The sequence below is a fragment of the Phacochoerus africanus genome, chromosome 7 (assembly GCF_016906955.1).
Source record: "Phacochoerus africanus isolate WHEZ1 chromosome 7, ROS_Pafr_v1, whole genome shotgun sequence".
Lineage (NCBI taxonomy): Eukaryota > Metazoa > Chordata > Mammalia > Artiodactyla > Suidae > Phacochoerus > Phacochoerus africanus.
The window spans coordinates 91,342,186-91,357,268 of NC_062550.1; the positions used below are offsets into that span (position 1 = coordinate 91,342,186).

The 15,083-nt window shown below is 44.0% G+C and overlaps 1 protein-coding gene across 1 annotated transcript in view; it reads left to right on the forward strand.

Moving 5' to 3' along the window:
• Window positions 1-2,346: 2,346 nt before the first annotated feature.
• The window catches only part of CCDC38 (coiled-coil domain containing 38), a 34,970-nt gene continuing 22,233 nt past the window's right edge, over window positions 2,347-15,083 (forward strand). The window contains exons 1-4 of the mRNA XM_047785799.1: window positions 2,347-2,455; window positions 7,994-8,058; window positions 10,635-10,798; window positions 10,921-11,001. Coding sequence (XP_047641755.1) covers window positions 2,347-2,455; window positions 7,994-8,058; window positions 10,635-10,798; window positions 10,921-11,001 — 419 coding nt within the window. The remainder of the gene's footprint in view (window positions 2,456-7,993; window positions 8,059-10,634; window positions 10,799-10,920; window positions 11,002-15,083) is intronic.

The window sequence follows — 15,083 nt, forward strand, 5'->3', positions numbered from 1 at the left end:
TAAAGCCTACAGTGTCAGGTGCCACCTTGATAGCCTGCGGCCTCAGAGGGCTCCAAAGGCCTAACCCTAAGTCCTGTACCTGCCAAATATGACCCCACCGTGGGGGCAGTTCCCCAGCTGGCTAGTTCCCCTGGTAGCTGGACGGACGACGCTCCACTGCCCTTCAATGAATGGGTTTCACTTCCCTGCCAGCCCCTGGAATTCTTCCAACACGTCCATCACATCCTCCTGTGGGAACAGAGGGCCCCCTCCCCTTGCTACACCCAAACTTAAGCCTCCCGCAGCCCCTTCTGGTCCCCTCTGCTCCTGAGCACACATGTGATGTGGCCCTGGGTGGCCCATGGCCTCTGCCTATCCTGGGCCATGAGTATAGGGGACTAATGAACAGCTGCCAGCCTCATCTGTCTAGTGCTGGGTTTTGTGTGTTCAGACACCTTGTCTGTTTAGGGCAGCAGATCCTTCCTTTACTCCTGGGATACAGAGGAGCTGTGGTTCCTGCCCCCCAAGATCCAGCCCCTACATCCCTGCCTTGTTGGGGAGGCAAGGCTGCCTGCATCCTCCTCCCGCGAGACCAAGCATCCTACTTACTTTCCCCCGGCTGCTGGGAGTCTTGTTCTGGTTAACAGGAGGGATAACAGCTATCTTTCTTTTCTTTTCTTTTTTTTAACAGAGAAAGTAAAAGATGAGTCGGTCCAAAAGGACAGTCCATATAAGATCTTTTTCAGAGATCTCTTTCTCTTCAAAGAAAATGAAATGGCAGCAAAGAAGAGGGTAAGTTTTTGTTAAAATCACAATCCCGATGAATGTTGGAACATACGCTCTTACCCATCACTTGTAGGCATGTTGCTGGCTTAAGACATGGAGTCCTACGTCAGAAACTCTGCATACGCTGTGCTGGGAGATGGTGTGAACCACTCACTCAGGATGGTGTCCAGCCTCTGGTAGGGACCTAGCGATGCCTGCCTGCTGGGGAAGACAGATACCCCATTGCAATCCAGTAGGAAGTCCGGGAGACCCTATTTCATCGATTCTGAGGCCCACGTTTCCTCACATTTTCCCACTTCTGAAGTTGGGGTTCAGTGACATAGATGGAAGGTCATATAGCACTGACAGTGCATAAAATAATAGTGCATCCTCAAGTTGATGAAATACGGTACTAGAGCCAAGGAAACGGAGAGAAAGGGATGCTTGTATTTGTTAGTGAGAAGAGAGTGTGCCTGCGATGGGTGTGTGAGACCTTACTGAGGAGGTAACAAGAGCTGAATTGTTGAGAATAGGTCAGAATTTGCCAAGCAGATACACATAAGAGAGTGTATCTGTGTGTACTGGAGAGAAGGTTGGAGAAGCTCTCATGTTAGAATCGTTTGTTATGAAGCTAAGTCAGTGACGAGGCCAGCTCTGCAACTGTGCCCTGCAGTTTGTCTAACTGCTTGTAACCATCACGTGGTTCAGATTTCAGGAGATTTGCTTTCGTTATTCCCAGGAGTAAAGACTGATTACAGGACATTTAAAAAAAAAAAAAAACAAATTAGAAAGAAGTTAATATCAACAAAGCTTAACAACTGATTGAGCTGTGCGGTGATGGGGGTTTTGGGGGTTTTGTTTTTTGTTTTGATTTGTTTTGTACGGCCACACCCAAGGCTTATAGGAGTTCCTGGGCCAGGGATGGAATCTGAGCTGCAGCTGCAGCAATGCATACATTTAACACACTGCACGGGGCCAGGGATTAAACCTGCGCCTCCTCAGGGATCCGAGCCACTGCAGTCCGATTCTTAAGCCACTGCGCCACAGCAGAAAATCCTGGGAGGTGATGGTTTTATGCGTGTGTGCTCTATAGTTTGAAACATCCAAAATTAAATTGAGAAAAAAGTCAAGAAATGGGAAGCCTGATTTTTTTTTTTTACGTCTACTCCAGCAGTGCAATTATTCTCAAGTTTTCAACTCCACAGAAGCAGTCCTTTGAAATCAGTGGAATTTCCAAGTTGCCTGCATTCTGAGTAAGACAAGAGTGTGAACATAGAGCAGAAAAACAATCCCCCCAGGCTCCTGTGTGTGATGTCCAAGCCCAGTCGAGGTTGCATGTTCTTATCTTTGTGCTCAGCTTCAAATGAGAAGGAACTGAAAACTAGGCATGATCTTTTGGACATACGGACTTGAAGTGGCTTGTTTAATGAGTTAGTAATGAGAAAAAAGGCTTTCTTCAAGTGATGTTTTTACATACGATCACTATTTTAAGACAACATTATTTTGCTATTTTAGAAATTCTTTTAAACTTTTTCATTTGGGCAGGAAAAATTTATAAACCACAGCATGAAAGTCTACCAAAAGTCTACTTTTTCATCCCGAATGAAGAGTCGTTCCCACCTGGGCCAAATAGCCATCTTCACCGACAGAGCTGGTACCTCAACTGAAAAACTGGGACTAGATCCCACTGTTATTCTCAGATTTACAGATGGTAAGTCCAAATTACTGTGTGTCTAAGAATATTGTTTTGAATACAATTTTTTTTCTTTCTTTTTTTTGCCTTTTTGCCTTTTCTAGGGCCACTCCGTGGCATATGGAGGTTTCCAGGCTATGGGTCGAATCGGAGCTATAGCCGCTGGCCTACGCCAGAGCCACAGCAACTTGGGATCCAAGCCGCGTCTGCAACCTACACCACAGCCCATGGCAATACCGGATCCTTAACCCACTGAGCCAAGCCAGGGATCGAACCCGAAACCTCATGGTTCCTAGTTGGATTTATTAACCTCTGAGCCACGATGGGAACTCTGAATATGAATTGTTAATGTCCGTTTGGGGGCTTTTCTGGAAGTGAGAAAACAAAGGATGCTGTGTCATCCTATGGTAGGGGGGTCTTTATAAATGGAGGTTGAGAGTTGGGAGAAGATCTGTCTTAAAAAAGAAAAGTGTATGTTTTCCAAGGAATAGTCGGTTACTCATTTGCATGGTTCTAAGGAAGAAAGTCACTGCCAAAACGACACTGTGTTAGAGGCAGTGGCTCTGGCCATTTACACTCAGGGCTCGATGTAGACATATAGAAACTTTCCAAAGAGGAGCCTTGATTGTCCGCGGCATAGAACTCACATATTGAGAATCAGGAAGCTCATAGAATTAAACCAGTTTGCCTGTTGTTGAAAAGAACATAACCTGTTTTCATGATCTTTGAAGGCAACCTGTTAAAATACTACAAGCCATTAATTATTGCTCTATGAAAGAGGGCCAACTGCTCCCCACAATGCCTTGGGGGTTTCTTATCAGACCATGTGTCTCTAAATGAGAAGGATGACAGTTCGAAGCTAACGAGGTTAAAGGGATGAATGCCAGGATGACGGGGTCATCAAATCTTCCTCCAGGAGTTCCCGTCGTGGCGCAGTGGTTAACGAATCCGACTAGGAACCATGAGGTTGCGGGTTCGGTCCCTGCCCTTGCTCAGTGGGTTAACGATCCGGCGTCGCCGTGAGCTGTGGTGTAGGTTGCAGACGCGGCTCGGATCCCACGTTGCTGTGGCTCTGGCGCAGGCCGGTGGCTACAGCTCCGATTCAACCCCTAGCCTGGGAACCTCCATATGCCGCGGGAGCGGCCCAAGAAATAGCAACAACAACAACAACAACAATAACAACAACAAAAGACAAAAAAAAAAAATCTTCCTCCAGATGTGTCTTGTCCAGATTTTTAAATTGAAAATTCAAAGGAAGAAAGGTAGGATGAACACACATCAGGTGCCCAGGACATCTTATGGTAACTTAAAAAAAATTTATCAGGCTTCCCAAATCCATGTACTTTCCCAAATTCTGAGAGAAAAAAAAAATCTCAGGAGAACAAGAAAACCACCCAGGAAAGGACTTTGCCCTCAGCAGTTAATGTAGAAGAAGGAAGCCGTGTTGGCTTACGTAGCGGCTCTTGGAGGTGCACAGTCTGCCCTGTGATCGTGTGCAGAAGAGGCCAGTGCTGGGCAGCAGGGCAGTACCAGCGGCTGTATACACAGGTCTAGCTCACTTCTGTCGAGGGGGGACCTCCACGTCATCAAGAGTACTTGAAATTAGTGTTCCTGTTGTGGCGCAGTCAAAATGAACCCGACTAGTATCCCATGAGGATGTGGGTTCAATCCCTGGCCCCACGCAGTGGGTTAAAGGATCCAGTGTTTGCCATGAGCTGTGGTGTAGGCTGCAGATGCAGCTTGCTGTGGCTGTGGTGTAGGCCGGCAGCTGTAGCTCCGATTCGACCCCTAGCTTGGGAACCTCCATATGCCGTGGGTATGGTCCTAAAATGAAAAAAAAAAAAAAAAAAGGAACACTTGAAATTATCTACAATGCATTTTAGAAAGAGTTCTACACAAAGAGGCTTGCTTCGAAAATCCTCGCCACTCTTAATCGTTCTGAGATGACCAGAGGGCATGGCTTTTCAGACGACACCATTCAGCCCCCCTGCTGGTTAATGGAGGGGTTACTGATCGCTTAAATGACATGTATGTCAAGTCTTGTTCAATAAAACTGGGGAGGGGGAATAAAGAGTAAATGACCTTTGTTAGACTCTTCAAAGGAAATGGTAAATTCATCTGACTCTGTCAGCCGCAGAGGACAGGCTGTCTATCTGTTCCTGACAGATAAGCAATTTAGACATGTTCCTTTAAAATAAAGACGTCCTGGAGTTCCCATCGTGGCGCAGCAGAACCGAATCCGACTAGGAACCATGAGTTGCATGTTCGATCCCCGGCCTCGCTCAGTGGGTTAAGGATCCGGCGTTGCCGCGAGCTGTGGTGTAGGTCGCAGATGCGGCTCAGATCCTGTGTTGTTGTGCCTGTGTCCAGGCAGCTATAGCTCTGATTGGACCCCTAGCCTGGGAACCTCCATATGCCACAGGCGCAGCCCTAAAAAACAAAAACAAACAAACAAACAAACAAAACAAAACAAAAATTTATATATAAAATAAAGAGGTCCCCCCAGACTCTGTTTCCAAGCAGGAGTTGAAAAACTCCCATTCCCCAACCCTCTTACATTTCTTGCCTGAATTCTGGTCAAAGACAAGCCCAGGTGATACCTTGTAAAATGAGCCCCTACGTGGGGAGGCTGGGTTATTTCATTTCCGTGTGGGCAGTAGTGGCAATCCGCCAGATCACCATCAAAGGGAGGACATGGGCAGTGGTCACGGCTGCGGCCACATCCGGGAATGCTCAACAGAAGCGCCACTGCCATTTCCACTGCCATGCAGCCTGCAGCCTCACCTCCGTCTTGCTCTCAAGGCGCCACAGCTCTGGGTGAGTTTTCTCCGTTGCAGGTCTGCACAGATGCGGGTCCCTCGGACGGGCTGTTACCTCCCCAGGGGGATGAGGTGCTTTGGTGTCACTACTGCTTTGGTCAAAAGAGCCGCCTGAGAGCTAAAATAGCCAAGATGGGAAACCCGGTCTCTTTCAAGTTTATTTTTCAGTCATCCATCATAAGTGACCACACGGAAAGATGCAGTAAATATTTCCCTTCTTTTTTTCCATAAAAAAAGTTTAAGTAAAGTGAATCTAATTGGGTAAATACGGCAGGTTGAGGTCCACGTTAAATAACACCAGGAGGATGCAATCTGCCAGATCTGTTACGTGGAAAATTCTACAGGGGAATTGACCTTCACGCTTAAACCAATAAAGGGCATTGGAAAAAGGTAGTGGGGGGTGGGGAGAGGAGGCGGTGTTTGTTATAGATAAAAAAGCGGACTTTTATGAGTCATACAAAATGAATTGATCTTTGTTTAGATTTTAATTTTTTTTTTTTTTAGTTCTAAAAAGTTAGTTTTGAGACAACTAGGGAAATTAGAACCCAGATTGGTATAAGATAGTACTATGGAATTATTCCTTTTGTTTGGTAGAGGTACTATGGCCATGTTTTATAACCTTTTAATCTGATAGAGTTACACACGCAAGTATTTACGGATGAAATGATGACAATGGCTTGGATTTGCTGGAATAGATCCCAAGAGGGAAAACAAGGTGCAGCAATAGGTGATGCGAGGTGGATAAACTGTTGATAATGTTCTAGGAGGTGAGAGGTACGTGGGGCTCATTATGCGACTTCCATGAATACTGATGATTTCTACGACAAAAAATTTTTTAAGTGGTCAAAAAAAAAACCCTACATGCTAACTAGCTTCATTTATGTTATTTAATTCTCAACAGAACACTGTTAAATGTTTTTGCCTCCTCTCCCCTCTGATGAAAATAGCTCCGTGAGGTTGAGCCACTTACTCCCTAAGGGGATGCAGAATTCAAACCAAGACCTATCAGACGCCAAAGCTTAGCATCTGTCACTCACCATCACAGAGCCTTTAACTAAGAATTAGGACAATCACCACTGCTATTATTATTGGCTTGGAAATTTAAGTGATTACTCACCCCAATTATATTTCCCAAATAACAACAGTTGACAATTATCAAGAGATTACCAGAGTTCCTGTTGTGGCGCAGTAGAAATGAATCTGACTAGCATCCACGAGGATGCATGTTCGATCCCTGGCCTCGGTAAGTGGGTCAGGGATCCAGTGTTGCCGTGAGCTGTGGTGTACGTCGAAGACAAGGCTGGGATCTGGCATGGCTGTGGCCGAGGTGTAGGCCAGCAGCTGTAGCTCTGATATAACCCCTAGCTTGGGAACTTCCATATGCTGTGGGTGCAGCCCTAAAAAAAAGAAAGAAAGAAAGAAATTTCCCTGTGATTTGTAATATGTTGCTTCATTCCTTCCCACATCACCATCACGGGGTGGAGAGTCACAGCAATGCTCCCCTTAGGCTAATTCATGACAATAAACCACGGTAATGAGCTATGCCTCGATTTCAGTGGCTTCTAAGGACAGAGGTTTATTTCTCATTTGCTGTTCAATCTGGTGCTTTTCACTGAGTCCTGCACTAAAGGAATGGCCCTGCTCTGTTACGTGGTGGCAGTTATGGCAGAAGAAGGACCAATGTGGGTCTTGAAACTTCTGCTTGGAAGCAACACAAGTCCCTTCCACTCCCATTCCTTAAGCCAGAGGAGGCAGAGGTCAAGCCTGTTATCCCCAGGGCGGGAGAGGGGAGCTCCTTACAGAGAAGGCAGGAAACCTTGGGAACAATACTATCATCTACTGCAATTAGTCGCCTCATTATACAGATGAGCAAACCGAGGCAGGGAGAGGGCCAGGAATGTACTCAGCCTCCCTCTTGAGGAAGAGGTGGAGGCAGAAGAGCCCCAGGGAGAGGGGGTTCCCAGGGCAGCACAGCCTCTCTGGTTATTTGGGAAACACTCTTTTATTTCAACTTCGGTTTACGTTGTGATTAAGAGATTTTATTCTATACTACATTTTGTTGGTTTTTCAGGCAGTGCACGTTGTATATTGAAATGCGTGTATAATTTTTTATATACATGCCTTTAATTTAAATTTAATATATAATTTTTCCACAGGGAAGCAGCCTTGGAAGGAAACAACGCTCTTTTCTCTTGCTAGATGCGAATGCTAGGTGTCATCTTTTCCTTTCCTGCCACACTCGTGATCTCCACCAACACATTTTGCCTAAGGATTTCAATTTTCTGTCTAGATCAGCCAAAACATTAGCTTGAAAACAGTTCAGTCTTATTTAGCACAGACTTAGGGCGTCCTATGCCCCTTCTGTTGCTCATTAGCTGTGTGATCTTGGACAAGCATCTGGACATCTCTGAGCTTTAGGACCTCACATACAGGACGGGGTTAGTAATAAGAACCTTATCCTTTTCTTTTTTTCTTATTGGGGTTATAAATAGAATTAAGCTAAATATGCATTTAAAGTGTCTCACGGAGCTCCTGGAATATGATGGACATAAAATACAGTAGTTAATATTATGAAAGTAATTTCTGAGTAGTTAGAAAAAAGTGTATCCCAAGGGATAGTATTTTTTTTAAGTCAGCTATATACTGTATACAACAATTTAGGACATAGCTTTTGTTTTATACAACATCTTTGAGGTTTAATGAACCAAACCCAAGTCTATTTCAATTTTCTTTATAGGTGCAGACTCAAAAAGGACCGTCCATGAATTTATCAATGACCAGAGGGACAGATTTCTGCTTGAGGTAGTTAAAATAATAGCTTTCTCCCACTAGTCGAATAGAAGACTTCCTGCACAGCACTACACAATTTTCACCTGGACATTCTATCTTCCCATTACATGCTTCAGATGCCGTGCCCTTCCTACCTTGAAGAGCTATCCTTTTCTTTTTTTTCTTGCTTTTTAGGGCTGCACCCACAGCATATGCAGGTTCAAATCAGAGCTACAGCTGCTGGCCACCGCCACAGCCACAGCAACTTGGGATGCGAGCTGCATCTTCAACCTACACCACAGTTTAGGACAACACTGGATCCTTAAGCCACTGAGCGAGGCCAGGGATCAAACCCATGTCCTCGGGGATGCTAGTCAGATTCGTTTCCTCTGCGCCACAACAGGAACTCCTCTCTCCTCTTCCAAACCCACCTTGACCTGGCTTGTGTTCTCCTTACTCCACCAACACTACCTCTATTGCCAAATTCAAGTGGTCAGTTTACAGTCTTCCTTCTGCTTAACTTCCAGCACTTGTTGGCCCATGTGATCACCCTCCCTTTCCTGAAACACTCTTCAGTTGGTTTCCAGGACCCACGATGTCTTGGTTCTTCCCTAACATGGGCAGCTCACTCCTTCACCATTTTCTTGTTCTTCTTCACCCTGATCTTCCACTACTGGAAAACCCCAGGGCTCACAGCTCACCCAGCACCTCTCCGACCTCCTCCAGACCTGAGGCTTTCAATGCCACTGCCTTGTTAGCAGCTTCCAATTTTACTTCTCTAGCCTGACTTTCTTTCCTGAACTCCAGGCTCAACAACCATAACCATGTTTTGTTTTGTTTTTAAGATTTTAATTTTTTCCATTATAGTTGGTTTACAGTGTTCTGTCAATTTCTACTGTGACCTAGAGTTTGCGTCTTAACATCTCTACTTAGAAGCTCTGTAGGCATCTCAGACTTCCTATTTCCAAAGCTGCCCCCCCCCCATACCTTGCCCTGCCCCTGCAAACCTGAATCTCAGGCAACGCTCCCTATCTCCATAAGCAGCAATTCCATTTTTCCAATCGCTTAGGCCAAAAATCTTGGCATTATCCTCAATTGCTTCTGCTTACAACCTACATCTAAATATCCTTTGGAATATAGCTTTTTCCAAATATGTCTACAATCACACTGTTCATGACCTCCGCTGCTGCCGCGGGAAAGTCCATGTCACCAACAGCTCTTGCACGAGTTATTGCTAAAACTTCTGAATGCTGGGCTCCTGCTTCCATTTTTGCTCCCTACAGTCGCCTGTTCTCCAGAGGCCCCTGCTCTGCTGAAGACCACTGGTGACTTTGCTGGTCCCCAGCTGGCTTGCTCTCCGACCTCACTGCTACCCTCCTACGCCTTGCTCATCCTGCTCCAGCCACGCTGGCCTCCTCACTCTTCCCGGGACACACCAATCGTGCTCCTGCCCCAGGAACTTTGCACAGGACGCTCTTCCTTCTGGGAGAAACGTTTCTCCCCCAGCTTTGGGATTTCTCTCCCTGTTTCCTGCCAGTCTCTGTTCCATTTTCACCACATCAGGGAGGCCTTCCTGGGCTATACATAGTGTTAACCCCCTGCCCTTGCCCACTGGACCATTTATCCCCCTTTGATCCGCACCCTGCCTCCCCCAGAATGAATACCCCACAAAGCAATTTTGTTTCTTTTGCTCACTGCTCTATTAGCACCGCTTAAAACAGAACTGGCACACAGTAGGCCCTCAGTAACTAGGTGACAAATGAAGTCATAAATAAAATATTTCGAGGTTATGAACTTGGAGGATCTAATTTTTGGCAGTTGTTTCTTTAAAGTTATCTCATTTACATATGTTAATTCACTTATAATGTATGTGGCTTTGTTAATCATTTGTCATGCATGGCATTGAAAACCCACATGCATTCTTATGCATCAAAAAAAATCGAGGCCAGCTATGGAAGTTACTACAACTTCTCACCAGGGCACTTTGAGGCTGGCACTCCAGCCCCTGCCGCAGGCTGACTTGGAGGAATCCCTGGAACCCGGTTCTCCTGAGCTACTTCCTTCAGGAGGGCCTGTGTGGTGCGGGCAGCCCCATTTCCCAAAGCCCAGAAAGCACGGGAGGGACAGCTGGATAACTCTGGGTGGACCTGCTCTTTGGAGGGATGTCGAACAATTTTTTTTTTTTTATATTTTGGGGATGGAGCTTGAGGGGACACATGGCTATTGCGATGTGTGGCACCATTCGGGTTTTTGGTTTTTCGGCCGTGCCCATGGCATGCAAAAGTTTCGGGGCCAGGGCTCGAACCTGAGCCACAGCAGCTACCCAAGCCACAGCAGTGACAACTGCTGAACCACCAGGGAACTCCGGGAGGGCCATTTTGGAACAATATTGCGTGTCTTTATAAAAGTGAAAGGCATTCATCTCCCTTCTAACGATCCCCAAAATAAAATCCCTTCCTGAAACAAAGGCCACAGTCCCAAGATTTGGCACGTCCTTACTCTAGTACAAACCATCCCAGACCAGACAAGCGAGTTTTCCCTTTGTTACGAGATGGTGCTAAAACGGTGGGCACGTGTTCTTGATGCACTTCTGTTTTCAATATTCCTAGTTTGCTCTGTCAACCAAAAGAAATACAATTCAAAAGTATGAAAAACACACCACAATGAAGGAAAGGCAGCTCATGAAAGCAGAAAAAAAACTCCAAGAAGACGCAATGGCCTTTGAAGAGTTCCTTCGAGAAAATGACCAGAGATCTGTAGACGCGCTTAAAATGTTCGTCTTTTCATTCTGTTCAGATTGCTTTTTTCCTTTCCTCGTTTTTTTTTTTTTTTTTTTCTCAGTTTCTCAGAACACAGCCCAATACAAAACAAACGAACACATCTGTTTCTTTTCAGGGCAGCGCAAGAAACTATAAACAAGCTCCAAATGACAGCAGAGCTTAAGAAGGCGAGTATGGAGATACAGGCAGTGAAAAGGTGAGGCCGGGCCCTGTCTTTTCCTCATGAAATTTCCCTGCCCAACTTATCTGGCAAGACCTTGGTGGGACTAATCCTCGTCAGTTGATGATTTCTTAAGTATGATCACATTTTTTAAAATAAGTAATCTGTTGATCAAGGATCATCTCTAGCTGGGTCCCAGGACACAGTGACCTCTGGCTGAAAAAGTTCCTCTAACTTGTTACAAAACCCAAGAAATCAGTTGAAAAGAAATAAACCAATGTTAGGGTAAACAATAAATTATTTTTGAAGTGTTCTTTTTTTTTTTTTATACTAAGGCAGGATTCTTCCCCCATTTAAACATCTCTGAAATTGGATGCTTTTTATATTTTTACAATCATCTTACAATTATAATTGGCAGTATTTCTTATATTTGTGCTTACACGTGGTTGAAACTAACATTGCTATTAAAAACCAGGACTTATAATGTCAAAAATTATAGGAGCAGGAGTTAGGGTAGAATTATTATAACACCTGCTGCTCTTTATTTATAACCTGGATGTTCTCTTCCATGGTCAAGTGGATGTCACCTGATCTAATCTGAAGTCTTTCAGAGAAGCATCCTTCTGTCATATCCTTTGACAGCAGTGTCACAATCCAGGAGACCATTAGTCTTGGTATCAAGTTGGCTACAACTTGTTTTTCTTTTTGAGGACTTGGTGTTTCTCTCTTTTCTAAAACCAAGTCCTAGATTCACATCCCAGACATTTTGGGGAGGACGACAATAGCTTGTCTAAAACACAGCAAATGAACTGGATGATAGTTTCTTTGAAACCAATTGCTACTAACAAAATGCGTGTTTCAAACACATTCTGGCTTCAGCAGCCTCTTCTGTTAGGAGCTTAAAGTTGAAGGTGCTCCAAGATGGAAAAATCCCCTTGCCTCCTTCCCTCCATGATGCAATTAGACGATTCTATTGACAGTTCTAGAGTACTAGCCTCTATGTTTGCGTACAGTATGGTAATTACACACAGTTACCCCCGACGTGGTTTGCCATAGAGAACTTGCTCCTAGTTTGTGTATCTTATCACCCTAGAAAGATGTAAAAGGTCACGAAAAACAGGCTGGTAACAGAGCAAGGGATGAATGCATCTGCTATTTGTTTCCTCTTCTCTTTATGGGCTTAGGCTGACCCCTGGAGGTCCTCTGCTCCAGGGAGGGCCGGACATCTGCTGACAAAGAGAAGGGAGCTTGTTCTGAAGCTGTTGCTTAGAAGCTATGCAATTCTAGCCATTTTAACCTTGTTCTTAGCACATCTGAGAGGCTTTTCAATCTAAAAACACTGTGCAGAAACTAAAACAAAAAATTTTTAAATTTCTATGGAAACACAAAAGACCCTGAATAGCCAAAGCAATCTTGAGAAAGGAAAACAGAGCTAGAGGAATCAGGCTCCCTGACTTCAGACTTTATTATAAAGTTACAAGAATAAAAATAGTATGGTATTGGCACAAAAATAGAAATATAGATCAGTGGAACAGAAATAAGTCCATACGCAGATGGTCAATTAATCTGTGACAAAGGAGGCAAGAATACACAATGGAAAAGACAGTCTCTTCAATAAGTGGTGCCGGGAAAACTGGACAGCTTCATGTAAATGAATGAAGTTAGGACATACACAAAAATAAAATCAATATGGATTAAAGACCTAAATGTAAGACCAGATACTATAAAACTCTTAGAGGAAAACATAGGCAGAACCCTCTTTGACGTAAATCACAGCAATATCTTTTTGGATCCACCCCCTAGAGTGAAAATAAAAATAAACAAATGGAACCTAGTTAAACTTAAAAGCTTTTCACACAGCAAAAGAAACCATAAAAAAAAAAACCCCAAAAGACGACCCAAGGAATGGAAGAAAATCTTTGCAAATGAAGCAACCAACAAGGAAGGGATTGATCTCCAAAACATACAAAAATTTCATATAGCTTTATATAAAAAAAAATTAAAAAAGGGTCAGGAGATCTAAATATACATATTTCCAGAGAAGACATAACTATGGCCAGAAACACATGAAAAAATGTTCAACAGCACTAATTATTAGAGAAATGCAAATCCAAACTATGAGGTATCACCTCACACCAGTCAGAATAGCCATCATCAAAAAGTCTACAAACAGTAAATGCTGGAAAGGGTGTGGAGAAAAGAGAACCCTTGTATACTATAGATGAGAATGTAAATTGGTACAATCACTATGGAGAACAGCACGGAGATGCTTTAGAAAACTAAAAATAGAACTATTATGTGACCTAGCAGACCTACTCTTGGGCATCTATCTGAAGAAAACCATAATTCAAAAAGATACATACACCCCAGTTTTCATTTGCAATACTGTTTACAATAGGCACGACATGGAAGCAACCTAAATACCCACCAGCAGAGGATTGGATAAAGAAGATATGGTATACAATGGAATATTACTCAGCCATAAAAAAGAATGAAATAATGCCATTTGCTGCAACATGGATGGACCTAGAAATTATCATACTAAGTGAAATAACTCAGGCAGTGAAAGTAAAATATCATGAGATCACTAATATGTAGAATCTAGTAAAAAATGATACAAAACTTATTCACAAAACAGAAACAAAGATTTCAAAACCAAACTTATGGTTACCAAGGGGAAATGTTGGGGGAGGGATAAATTAGGAGGCTGGGGTAGACACACTATGGTATTGGCACAAAAATAGAAATATAGATCAGTGGAACAGAAATAAAATAGTTAAGTAACAAGGGCCCACGGTATAGCATAGGGAAATCTACTCAATACTATGTAATCACCTACATGGGAAAAGAATATGAAACGGATATATATAAATGATTCATTTTTCTGTACACCCGGAACTAACACAAAATTGTAAATCAACTATATGCCGATCAAATTTAATTAAAAAATAAAAATAAGACATCGTGGTCTCTGTAGAACGGGGGGGTTGCCCAATGCCTTTCGGTGGGTGATACGGGAGCCGGCCATCTGTTGACTCTTGAATATCACCCCCTACCAGCGCCAAGGAGGCTCTGAGCAGAAGTACTGACTCGGAAGATACTAATAGTGGAGTGATGCTGATGAGGGCACTGGTGAGGACTGGGGTGAGGCAGCCTCTGAAGGATAAGGGTGGAGCTCCTTTTCCCAAGGACCTTCCTTGTAATTTTAAACATTCCCTCTGGATCCATTTTTTTCCATGATGTTATAGGAAAGCAATGCGAGCCCCGGGGGCAGGAGGTCGCTTTCTGTCCCAGTCACTGGGTGTTGTTGGTGAGCACGTGGGCGTCTGAGTCACACGGGTCTGAGTGCTGGGTTTGCCATTTACCAGGCAGATGACTTTGCAAGTCGTTTATTTCTCTTTTCAAATGATAGGAATAATAGCATGTATTTAAAAGTACTGTACTTTGGGCTTCCCGTCGTGGCGCAGGGGAAACGAATCCAGCTAGGAACCATGAGGTTGTGGGTTTGATCCCTGGCCTCGCTCAGTGGGTTAAGGATCCGGCGTTGCCGTGAGCTGTGGTGTAGGCTGGTGGCTACAGCTCTGATTGGACCCCTGGCCTGGGAAACTCCATATGCTGCGGGTGTGGCCCTAAAAAAAAAAGACCAAAAAAAAAAAAAAGCTCATGAGACCATAAAACTCTTAGAAAAAGCCATAGGCAAAACATTCTCTGACATAAATCATACCGATCTTTTCCTAGGTCAGTCTCCCAAGGCAATAGAAACAAATGGGACCTAATCAAACTTATAAGCTTTTGTAAAACAAAGGGAACCATAAGCAAAATGAAAAGGCAGCCTACAGACTGGGAAAAAATATGTGCAAACCAACAATGCAACTAGCAAGGGTTTAATTTTCAAACTATACAAACAGCTCATACAACTCAATAACAACAAACCAAACAACCTGATGGAAAAATAGGCACCCAAACTTCCGCCCTTTTTGTAGAATTTCCTCAAGGACGCATCTCCCAGTTGTAAGCCAATGCAGCTTGGAGGGTGCAGGCCTGATCTGGGAGTACTTCAATGTCTACTGAGGAAGTCATTTAATTTTGTCGGCAGCTTCCATCCCCGCAAGGGAATA